This window comes from Miscanthus floridulus, chromosome 8, assembly GCF_019320115.1.
Source record: "Miscanthus floridulus cultivar M001 chromosome 8, ASM1932011v1, whole genome shotgun sequence".
In the NCBI taxonomy this organism is placed as follows: domain Eukaryota; kingdom Viridiplantae; phylum Streptophyta; class Magnoliopsida; order Poales; family Poaceae; genus Miscanthus; species Miscanthus floridulus.
This window is the reverse complement of record NC_089587.1, coordinates 216,277,873-216,289,050: the sequence shown is the minus strand read 5'-3', so window position 1 is coordinate 216,289,050 and position 11,178 is coordinate 216,277,873. Positions and strand designations below refer to the sequence as shown.

The following is an 11,178-nucleotide window of genomic DNA, read 5'->3' as shown; positions in this document are numbered from 1 at the left end:
GGGAGCTCCTACACATGCTAGTAAGCAAAAGCACAAAGCTAACTAAGCTCACTAGCAATGCTCAATAACAAGGCAACCAATGCCTAATTAGAGAGCGCAAAGACTTAGCTACACAAACTAAGTAATGTGACTAACAAGGTTACACAAACCAAATTAGCCACGCAAGGGAGCTACTTCTATGCTACACAAGCATGAAGGTAATTAGCAAGCTACACAAGCTAACTAATTACAAAAGCAACAACACAAGCTTAATGTATATGAAAGTAAACGCAAGCTTGTGTAATGGAGATGCAAACCAACGGGAAGAACAAGGTTGACACGATGATTTTTCTCCCGAGGTTCACGTGTTTGCCAACACGCTAGTCCCCGTTGTGTCGACCGCTCACTTGGTGGTTCGGCGGCTAATTGGCATCACCCGCCAAGCCCGCACGTCGGGCGCCGCAAGAACCTACCCCTTGAGTGAGGGTAGCTCAATGACACGCTTTACTAATGTTGCTCTTCGCGACTCCCGCGGGGCGAGCACAAGTGCCCCTCACAAGCACTTCTCCGGAGCGCCGCACAAGCTTCTTGCGCGCTTCGACGGAGACCACCACCAAGCCGTCTAGGAGGTGGCAACCTCCAAGAGTAACAAGCACCACCGGCTTGCAACACGATCACCTAGTGCCACTCGATGCAACCTCACGATGCAATCGCACTAGAATCGCTCTCTCACACTATCGGATGAACACTATCATGTATGTGTGAGATGGAGGGCTCCCAAGCACTACTACACAAGCCACCAAGGCTCTAGTGTGCTCAGCTGCCGGCCCAAGGCCGGCCATGGCCTCTATTTATAACCCCATGGGCAAATAGAGCCGTTACCCCCTTCACTGGGCAAAACTCGGGCCGACCGGACGCTCCGGTCCGATCGACCGGACGCTGGACCTCAGCGTCCGGTCACGCGATACTCGCCACGTGTCCCCTGCGTTCAACGGTCATCTTCCGATCCCAACGGTCATCTGCCGACCGGACGCAGCACTTCAACTGACCGGACGCTGGACCCTCAGCGTCCGGTCGTTTCCAGTAAGCTCCCGAGCATGACCGGACGCGTCCGGTCGAACGCGATCGGACGCAGCCAGCGTCCGGTCACTCTTCAGCTACTGCTACACTTCATGACAGCGTGACCGGACGCAGCCTGCCAGCGTCCGGTGTATTCAGATCCAGCGTCCGGTCAGTTGACCGACGCCAGCATCTTCTCCATTCTCTTCACCCTTGCTCAAGTGTGCTAACCACAAGAATTTGCATCCGGCGCAATAGAAAATAGACATTCCATTTTCCCGAAAGCGCCGAATCCCGCCGAACAAGCTCGGCGGGAGGGAGAGAGGGACCCAAACCCATCTCACCCCTGCAAACACCACCTCCTTTGTAAATGTGCCAACACCACCAAGTGTACACCACCATGTGTATGTGTGTTAGCATTTCACAATCATTTCCCAAAGGATGTTAGCCACTCAACTTGCCACGCCACTCGATCCTAGCGACAATGCAAAGTTAGATCACTCGAGTGGCACTAGATGACCGATATGCAAACAAGTTTGCCCCTCTTGATAGTACGGCCATCTATCCTAAACCCGGTCATAAACTTCTCTACACACCTATGACCGGTGAAATGAAATGCCCTAGGTTATACCTTTGCCTTGCGCATTCCATTCCATCTCCTCCAATGTCGATGCAACACATGCACCAACACGATCAACAATGATATGATCCACTTCATATCATCATATGATCATATTGGTTCATCGATCTTGACTTCACTTGCTCTTCACTGTTGCCATCGTCCATCGGCGCCAAGTCTTGCTCAAGCTTCACCGCCACGCGGTCCATCACTCCAAAGCCTTTGACTTGCCCTTCACGCTTGCAACCGGTCCATCAAGCCAAGTCTTGTCTTGATCTTCTCCACCTTGATCACATGACTCAATGTCATGTCTCATGTGCATTTAAGCTCCTTCATCATCACATGTGTGAGCTTTGCAACATCTCCAAGCCATTTTCACCTTCATGGCATATGTTGCTCACACACATGTACCTGTGGACTAATCACCTGTGTATCTCACATAAACACAATTAGTCCACCTAAGTTGTCACTCAATTACCAAAACCAAACAAGGACCTTTCACCACCGTGGCGGGCTCAGGCGATACGATTTGTTTTGGCTCGCTGGAGTTCCCCACACTCTCGCCCGCCGGGATGCGGGTTCCACCCGCCTTTGAGCCATTCCAGGCCTTCCGCTTCGGGAGCCTGGACTTCATCGCCGATCGGCTTGGCGTACTCCACCTCCGCGAGGAGGCTCGTGACCCGGCACCCATCGGAGGGACGTCCTCCATCGACTCTGGGATGGGCAACTTCGACGGCGCGGCATCTGCGCTTTATTCCGAGCAAACTCTCTGCTCAAACACCGCTGTGAGTAATATACATGCTATTATTTACTTACTGCACTCTATTTTCCGCCAAATACCCAATGGGTTACCGTTGTCCCCATCGCAGCCACCATATGGCCGGTTCCCCTATGGCCTTGCGTCTTCCACGGACGCATACGCTCGGGGACTCCAAAAGGTGCTGGCACCGCACCCCCTCATGTCTGAGTTCATGGGAATGGCGAGCTATGCTCCCACCTGTTTCCTCAACATCATGGATGACAACGTCGGGAGTGACGGCTCCAGCATCGACGATGTGGCACCTAGCCACCATCAGTCTTAGGAGTACGCTATGGCGGACGCCTCGGAACAGCCGCTAGGGGTGACGGAGTCCTTCCGGACCCATGCCCCGCCGGGCCCCCATGCGGGGACCCCCGAGCTCACACGTGAGCACAGGGAGGATCTACGACAATAGTGGCTGCATCAGCCACCAACTGCACCAACACGCTCGGCGCACCACACTGCGCCCCATGCGCATAGACCGAATTTTTTACTATTTCGCCCTTTTTGCGAAAGTTTCTCTCAAATAGACCCCTGGTGAAAAGAATTCCAGAAATGGACCCTTGGCTCGGTGCTAGAGTGACTGGCGCCAAGCTCGGCACCACGGTCATTGGCGCCGAGGTCCTGGGCACGGGGAAATGGCCTGCCAGGGGCTCGGCGCCAAAGTGACTGGCGCCGAGCTCGACGCCAGTCACTCTAGCGCCGAGCCCCCTAAATATCTATCGGCCAGTCTTCTTCCCCATCTCGCCCTAGCCGTCCCTACCCACGTTGTCGCCGCTCCCCCGCCACGCCCGCGCCCACGCCCGCCCGCGCCCGCTCCCACCCGCGCCCGCCCACGCCAAGCCCGCGCCACGCCTGCCCGCGGCCTCGCTTGCCCGCGCCTGCCCGCGCTGCGCTGCGTCGCTGCTGCTCCGGCGACCAAGCCCGCGCCGCGCCACCGCCTCTGCTCCCTCGCCCGAGCCCGCACCGCGCCACCATGCCCTCGCGCTGTTGCCTGTTGGTTGGCTGCAGCGCCGAGCCACCACGCCCTCCACCGCCGTCCTCGCCTTTGTCTCCACCGGTGGCCTCGGCCTCGCCCCGCCTTGCCCCCTCCACCGCCGGCCTCGCCCCGCCTTGCTGACGTCCACCGCCGCCCTCGCCTCGCCCCGCCTCCCACGCCCATCGAGCCGGTCTCGCCGCGCAGAGCGCCAGACACCCCGCGATCGCCGCGCGCCACCTCTGTCGTTGGCCGCGCCACCGCAGGCCCGGATCTTTGCCTTGACCTACGCCCATCGTCCGTCGACCCAGAAAGGTAAAAAATATGAATATGCAATATACCTATTTAGTTGGTGTTTGTTATTTACTAGTTATACTGTGATGACTTACTTAGTTGATTTAGTGAGATATATATGTAGATTGATAGAAACATAGATACATTAGTAAATAGATATAGTTAGATAGCTACTTAGATATGTAGTTATATTTGTAGTTAACTACATATGATCTTGCTATTTAGTGAGTACACTATAAATATATACGTAGTTATTATCATGATTACTTAGTTTGTAGTTAGAAAGTACTTGTTAGGTACTATCTATCGTCTAATTTGGACTAAAGGACATGTGTTTCGTTACGTTTTTGAAATAGATGGACAACCTAGTGACCATATATCATGGAGGCATGGTTGAAAGCGATCGTTATGGATATGTTGAGTTTCTTGACATGCAAAGCGTGCCTGTGCTATTCAATGATAGGCCTTCATTTAGTGATATGGTTGCAAGGGCTCGGGAGGAGCTGCATTGCTTTGGAGATGATGATATTGCAGTTGATGGTGTACTGCACCGAGGTTGTCCTCCGAACATCTTCAGGCGAATGATCTCAATTGGTTGTGCGGATCAGTGGGACAACTATGTGAGATCGGCTATGAAGAGCCAGCTGCAATGTTTGGACATGGTTGTTCGTCGGGTGTTAGTTGATCCAATCCCTCATGGGTTTACCCTAGCAATGGATCATCTGGCACACATCGACCCTCCTGTTCTGGAACCTTACCTGCATGTGCAGATTGCGCCTACGGTTCCTGATGCTCAATCTGCCCCCAATGCGTTATTTGGAGATGGTTGTCATACTCATGTTTTCGTGGCAGATCCTCCTTATGAGATCCCTTTGACACAGAATCATCCGAGTAAGTGTCTTAACCGTATGGTTTTTGGGAGCTTATCCCGTTCCTTACATCTATTTCTTTCATTCTTTCCTCATTTCTGTAATGACGTTGCAGGAGACATTCCTGAGAATATGGATGTGCCCCATGTTGCTGCGCAAGTGCACTTTTCAGATGGATTTCGTGGCTCCAATAATGTTGAAATTATGAATGATTCGGAGCCATATGAGATGGCTAGGGCTCTTGATTCTGATGATGATCGTCCTATTGGAGAGCTAACGGAGAGTGATGTTGAGATGATGAGGCGTATCTTTCCCGACCGCCGTGATCCTAGAGTTCATGAGTTTAGTGATCTTGCTCATTCTGATCTGGCGTTTGCAGAAGGACATGATGATGAGCTCCTAGAAGCTCCTGAGGCCGGTCCTAACATGGTAATTGAGGAGGGGAGGGTGTTCAGTGACCTCCCTGCTTTGAAGAGGTGGTTGCAGGCTTTTGCAGTGATACGAAAGAGGCCTTACAGGGTATTGCATTCATATGTGGAGCGCCGTTACATAGTTGTGTGTGACAAGGAACGCTACCCATGGAGGGTTTGTGCAAGGAAGCAACAGGTGACCGGAAAATGGAAGATCACAAAAGTTGTTGGGCCACACAATTGTGCTGACCATGAGCTGACACTAAGGCATCGACAGTTGACATCTACCCTCATTGCCAAGCGGTTGATGGGAATTTTGCAGGGAGAACTCAACATGAAGGTGAGAACAATTATCAGGACCGTTGAGGCGTTGTATGGAGGATATGTGATAACTTATGGTAAAGCATGGAAGGCTAAGCAGCGAGCGTGGAAGATGATATATGGGGACTAGGAGGATGGGTATGAGCAGCTGCCAGTTCTTTTCAATGCAATCAAAGCAGTGAATCCAGGCATGCATTATGAGTACATCCCAAAACCTAATGCATGGAAGGATGGGAGGCAGATATTTTTCCGTGCCTTTTGGTGCTTTCCTCAGTGTGTCGAGGCCTTTAGGCACCGTCGTCCCATCTTCTCCATTGATGGTACATTCTTGATTGGCAAATACCAGGGCACACTTCTTATATCCATATCCTGTGACACGAACAACAAGTTGGTTCCTTTGGCATTTGCTTTGGTTGAGAAGGAGAACAATGACAGTTGATGATGGTTCTTGAGGCTAGTCTAGATACACGTGGTTGGCCCTAGCAGGGAGGTTGGCGTCATATCTGATAGGCATCAGGGCATACTTAATGCCGTGCGAGAGCAGTTAGAGGGGTATGCACCTTTGCACCATCGTGTACTCGACACCTTGCCGAGAATCTACTATGGAAGGACGGTGTTAAGAAAAACTTTGATCTGTTCCAGGAGGCTGCTCGATAGCTTGAGGACAAGTACTTTAGGGAAAAGTTGGAGCAGGTCAGAACTACATCAAATGCAGAAGGTAGACAATGGCTCACAGGTTTGATGAGGGATTTGGAGAAATGGACGAGAGCTCATGACGACGGTGGCTAGAGGTATGAGTTTTAGTGCAGCAACATGGCAGAGTCATTCAATAAGTTGCTATTGGGGATACGTGGTATGCCCATGAATGCAATTGTTCAATTCACCTTCTATAAGCTTGTTGCCTGGTTCAATGATAGACACGCCCATGCATTGTAGTTGAGGAGTGATGGAGAGATATGGGCTCCGAAACCAAAGGCACACCTAGAGAAGGCAAGAGAAAGGGCTGGCACACATGAGGTTGCATGCTTTGACCACGCCATAGGGACTTATCAGGTCGAGCATAGGGGCGGTACAACATCCGACGGCGAGGTCCGAGAGTCGAGGATACATGTGGTTGTCCTCCAAGATTTCAAGTGCACTTGTGGTAAACCAAGGCAATACCACTTTGTATGTTCGCATTTGGTGGCAGCAGCTAGGCATCGCAACTATAATATCAAGAGGAGGATACCTCACGAGTTCAGTGTCAACACGCTTGTGAACACATGGAGCCCTCGCTTCGTGCCTTTCCGGGACCCTAGAGAGTGGCCTCCATATGATGGGCCAAAGTACATTGCGGATCCAGCTTACCATTGGAACAAGCGTGGATCAAGGCAGAGGACGAGGCATAGGATGGTTATGGATCAGATGCCTAGAAGAACTAGGCATGGGAGAGGAACTCCATTTGTTACTGATCCCGAGCAGTACGAGTGCGGCAAGTGCGGTAGACTTGGCCACAACTCACGAAGTTGCCATTGGCAGATTAGTGAGGTAGGACTATTGGTTTATAGTATTATTTTATATTTGTCGTATCATATATTTAATTATGCATGTCTCAATTTATGCTTGTATTTGTGTCAATTACCTATACATTTATAAGTTCATGTTTCATTGTACATTGCAATTCTAATTCATTCACTTTTTTTGTAGGATGGAGCAATTCCACCTGCTCGACCCGACGTACGAGGAGACCCACCGAGGACATCTCGTTGCGCTAGGGCAGGTAATAATCTATAAGTTTTATTCGTACATGTGTTCGTGAAGTAACATATGACTATGTTATATTCGATGTAGGACCTTCCACACCTTCATTCTAGGACCCACAGTGGGTTCTTGGACATTCGGTACGACGATAGGTACACTCCTTTCCTGCAAAGAGCTGGCCTGGATGTCATCTCCTTTTAGGTTCGTCGTGGGTTGCCCAAGTTCAACTCAGCGGTGATAACTGCGTTGGTAGATAGGTATTAAAGTGAATCATTGCCTCCATTCATGGCCATTTGTTCATACGATTGACTTTTTGACAAGTAATCTTGCTTAGTCTTAAATATAGGCGGCGGCCGGAGACTCACAGCTTCCACCTACCTTTCGAGGAGATGACAGTCTCGCTTCAGGACTATCAGAAGATGCTGGGCCTAAGGATTCATGGGAACCCAGTCACCAGGCAGTGCAGGTCAGAGGGCTAGAGAGCACGAGTGGAGGCCTTCCTTGGGCGTGAGCTTGGCGAGCAAGGGGCTCGCACTTCTAGAGTTCCCATCTCATGGCTACGTACAGAGTTCGCACAGTGCCTCGAGGAGGTAGATGAGGAGATGGTTGGGTACTACTGCCAGGCGTGGATCCTACACCTTTTTGCTTGCGTTCTCTTTCCTGACGCAACGGGTGACAATGCGTCCTGGATGTGGATCCACTGCTTCAGTGACTGGGACCAGGCGGGTCAGTACAGTTGGGGCTCTATAGTCTTGTGTTTTCTATACCGGTAGCTATGCGAGGGGTGTCGTCGGTCTACGGTGAACCCGTCACTTGGTGGATGTGTGTACCTGTTACAGCTATGGATGTGGGCTCATTTTCCAGTTGGTCGTCTAGAGGTACTGGCTCATCGTGAGTGGTTCCAAGGTCAGCCTCCAAGTCGCCAGCCGACATGGGCGTACCTTTGGGACCAGGTTAGGGTTTCGCACACGAGGATAGACCGGGCGTACATTGAGTACACGAACGAGCTAGATTCACTGACGGCGTCTAGTGTAAGTAAATTTTATTTTCCATGCTGCTTTTAAAAGGATTAGTATACCATCTAACATCTTATTTGGACATGATGCAGGTGGAGTGAGAGCCGTATGGTGGAGAGGACACACTTCCTTTTCAGCTAAGCAACGTATGTGGGGCCGACGACTACTTCTATAGGATGAGGTGCCCTCTAATTTGCTTCTATGCTGTCGAGTACCACCTGCCAGATAGGGTTGCACGCCAATTTAGAGTGAGACAGCTTTGGCCTATGCCTTTGTTCTCGACTGGCGTTGACTTACACAAGTAAGTGTTTTGATATTTCAAATGTCTCATGATGATGGTCCATTTCTTATAATATGGTGCCACGTACGTGGATTAATGTAACGATGACATACGTGCAGGTTGGATCGTCAGAGGAACAGGAAGATTTTTGACTGGGAGAGGCACCACCAGTCCTACATTGAGGAATGGGAGATGCACGACAACCTAGACGACAACAATGAGCCACACACGAACCGTGAGTTGAGGCGGTACCAAGCTTGGTACCAGCGTTCGACAAGGTGCAGGCTTAGGCTACAGTGGACCGAAACTGACTACGCCGACATCGAGTCCTCCGACGATGAAGACACGACATACGACTGGTCCACTCGTGCAGGAAGGCAGGTGGAGGCAGGACCAATCTTGGATAGAGTGGTAAGCCAATCGACTTATTTTGTTACATTTAGTTACATAACAATACATTAGGTGTTCTTGGACCGACATTAGGAGTTATCTATTGTAGTTATTGCAACCTTCGAGCCGTATAACCCTTATAATAAGTTACATTCTTGTACAAAAGAAAACAAAACTAAATGATATCTGTTCAGAAGTCTTATTATTGAAAACTTTGTTGCAGGGCAATACACTGAGAAGCTCAGTTGAAGAGATCGAGCGCATTCGGCCTAGACTCAATGATGACTACATACTTGGCTTCCTAGATGTAAGATTAAAAATATTCTTTCAAACAAATCATTTGTCAGTGTTTCGGACCGGGGGTCCTCTACCAACTAGTGAATTTGAACTACGTGCCCCTAATCCCGGATGGTGATGCAAAGAGACACAAGGTTTATACTAGTTCAGGCAATCGATGCCCTACGTCCAGTCTGAGAGATCGATCTTGTATTCCTTGCACCGAAGTGCTAGTAGTAGGGGGTTACAAGCATAGTGAGAGAGGGAGCTAATCCTAGGTCTCGGCGAGATGTTGTGTGGGCTGCTTGAGACATTGCTCTCAGGCGGCTGGGATGTGTATGTGTGTGAGCTACCAGGTGTTCTCTCCCCCTTTTTCCTAAGGGGCCCAAGTCCTCTCCTTTTATAGTTGAAGGGAGGACAAGGACAGTACATGTGCTGACTATACGGCGTCGTGCCAACAGGGGCGGTGTGTTCGAGCCCTGTGGCCTATTCTTGTGGCGGCGTGGTCGTCGGAGTGGCCCGTCCTTGGAGCACTGGGGTGACATGCTGGTCACGTCTGACCCTGTGCGTCATGGGAGCTTCTGGGCTACCTCGGAGCAAGCGCGGCGGCCAGGACGCGGATCATTGTGGATTGGCGGCGCGTGAGGCCAAGGCTTCGGTCAGTGTCGAGGCTGCACCGTAGTGGGGTCTCGGTGAGCATGAACCCCGAGATAGCCGAGACCTTGGTGTATAGTGTCAAGGCCCCAAGAGGGCGGCTGATCTGGCGTGCTGGCTTGGAGGCGGTGATGACCCAGGCCAAGTAGTCCGCGCGATGTTTTCGAGGCAGGGATCGCAGGGCACAGTGCAGTGTGGGCACTGATCGTGGGCACAGTGTCAGAACACAGTGGCCGATAATCCCCGCCACGCCCTATCCCAGCCGGTATGGCGTTGATGCGACCTCAGGTCCCGTCGGCCATTCTGTGGTGTCAAGCCATCGTCCGGCTGAGATTGCGGGAGTGGTTGAAGTATTAATGGGACATGACGTGCTGTCAGGAGGGTCGGTCGAAGCGGGGGCGACGGACTATGGATAAGCTGGCCTCACGCGATATGAAGAATGAGGCCTTGCGCGAGACGGAGGGTGGAGCCTCGTGCGAGACGGAGATCGGGCTCCTTGCCGAGGCCTTCCGTGAGAGGCCTCGCGCGATACGGAGAATGCACCCCCTGCCGAGGCCTTCCGTGAAGAGCCTCACGCGAGGCAGAGATTGGGTTCCCTACCGAGGCCTTCCGTGGAGAGCCTCATGTGAGGCGGAGATTGCGTCAGGACGCCGAGACCTTCTGCGCGAGGCTCGAGATGAGGCGGAGATCCTGGCGGGCTTGGACATGGCGGGTGAGGGGCCCATGGCTTACCTTCTAGCTTTGTATTTTGATGGGACTTAAGTGACCCTTTTGATGTTTGCTCGGGGTACCCCGTCCTAAGGTACCCAACAGTAGCCCCCGAGCCTCCGGGGGAGTGCGTGCACTCTCCCTGAGGGTTTGCCGAGGCTTGGTTTATTCCCTCTCCCGTAGGAATTAGGTTTTGTTTCTTGAGGTTCTGGTGGGTGCGCGTGAGTGCACCCGCCGGGTGTAGCCCCCGAGGCCCTGGAGGAGTGGAGTTACTCCTCTAGGGGCTTTTTTGTTTTCGCGTTTGAGCGAGGAGTTTTTATCGCATTTGCCGAGCCCACAAGCGCAAGTTCGGGTTGCGGGGATCTCGGCGAGGCTGCAGGAAAAGCCCTCTAGCCTCCGCACGGAGCGAGAGGTCCATCAGGGATCCCCCTGACATTGGGTACGACCCTCACGCCTCCTTTTTGCTCGGAAGGAGGGGTGGAATGTGCCAGGCTGCCCTCGATGGGCACGAGCGTGGGCACTTCCGGTGAGCTGTTATCGGGTAGTCCGAGTGGAGGCCTGAACCCCGTTCGCTAAGGGTCGGCTAGTGGTTCGGAGACACACTCCAAGAGTACCAGAGGGTTTCTCTAGTGGGTGCTGAGGCCATTCGCTGGGCCTCGGTGGCTCGGTGCCTCCCTACGGTGGGATCCCATTCGGAGACTTCCCTGCCGGTCTCGGACATGACTTAGGACGCCCCAAGCGATCGTTCGCTCGGGCCTCGGCCATTCGTAGGCTTGCCCCAAGGTCAT

The 11,178-nt window shown here is 52.1% G+C and overlaps 1 protein-coding gene across 1 annotated transcript; it reads right to left on the bottom strand.

Moving 5' to 3' along the window:
- Positions 1-3,215: 3,215 nt before the first annotated feature.
- On the bottom strand, positions 3,216-3,728 carry LOC136470630 (uncharacterized). The gene has a single exon (XM_066468407.1). The coding sequence runs from the start codon at positions 3,726-3,728 to the stop codon at positions 3,216-3,218; it is 513 nt and encodes a 170-aa protein (XP_066324504.1).
- Positions 3,729-11,178: the final 7,450 nt, after the last annotated feature.